Source organism: Austrofundulus limnaeus, unplaced genomic scaffold (genome assembly GCF_001266775.1).
Source record: "Austrofundulus limnaeus strain Quisiro unplaced genomic scaffold, Austrofundulus_limnaeus-1.0 Scaffold10035, whole genome shotgun sequence".
Classification (NCBI taxonomy): Eukaryota; Metazoa; Chordata; class Actinopteri; order Cyprinodontiformes; family Rivulidae; genus Austrofundulus; species Austrofundulus limnaeus.
Window position 1 is genome coordinate 1 of NW_013962437.1, and position 617 is coordinate 617.

Below are 617 nucleotides of genomic sequence, written 5' to 3' on the forward strand. Positions count from 1 at the left end.
CTTTTATGAGACTATTGCATTTGGGTTTTTGTTGAGCAGTCATGCAGCCTGTATCACTGTGCTGACTGACAGCACAGAAATAAAAGCCTTCGTCTTTAGGCTCCAGATTCTTCACTGTGAAAGTCCCACTGCGAGCAACAGTTTTGGTGGCTGAGAATTTGTCTTTGCTGAACTCTCCAAAATCATGCTGATTCATGCCTGTGCTTGTGAAGACAATTAGTTTCATAGTTTCTCCTGGCAGCTGTCTGTACCAGTACATCTGGAAATATAAATCGCCTTTGGTGTGATTGCAGTCCATTGTTGCATTTTCACCTTTGTTTTTCCAGACAATAGAGGGCTGGATAACATCACTCCCTTTAATTAATCCTGCATTTACACGTTTGAAAAAAGGTTACAATAAGTTGCAGTTAGGAGATAATAGACATGTATTTAAAATCTTGAAATAGCGTAAAATAAAATTTAAATGTAATTACCTGAATTCCATAAAAACAAGACTAATAAGTGCAGAAGTCCTCGTTTTAAGATGATCACATCCATGTCCTGTATTTTAGAAACAGCCACACAATGAATCTGTTACTGAGAAATGAAAAGTTCCAGGAAAAAGGAGGGTCAGTGTT

The 617-nt window shown here is 37.8% G+C and overlaps 1 gene segment (V, D, J or C); it reads right to left on the minus strand.

Annotated features, from left to right (window-relative positions):
• Nucleotides 1–57: 57 nt before the first annotated feature.
• On the minus strand, nucleotides 58–366 carry LOC106512672 (Ig lambda chain V-I region WAH-like; the record flags this gene model as incomplete). The annotated part of the segment is given in 1 exon segment: nucleotides 58–366. A coding segment is annotated over 1 exon segment (309 nt), but the record flags the coding sequence as incomplete, so codon positions are not given.
• Between the last annotated feature and the right edge of the window lie 251 nt (nucleotides 367–617).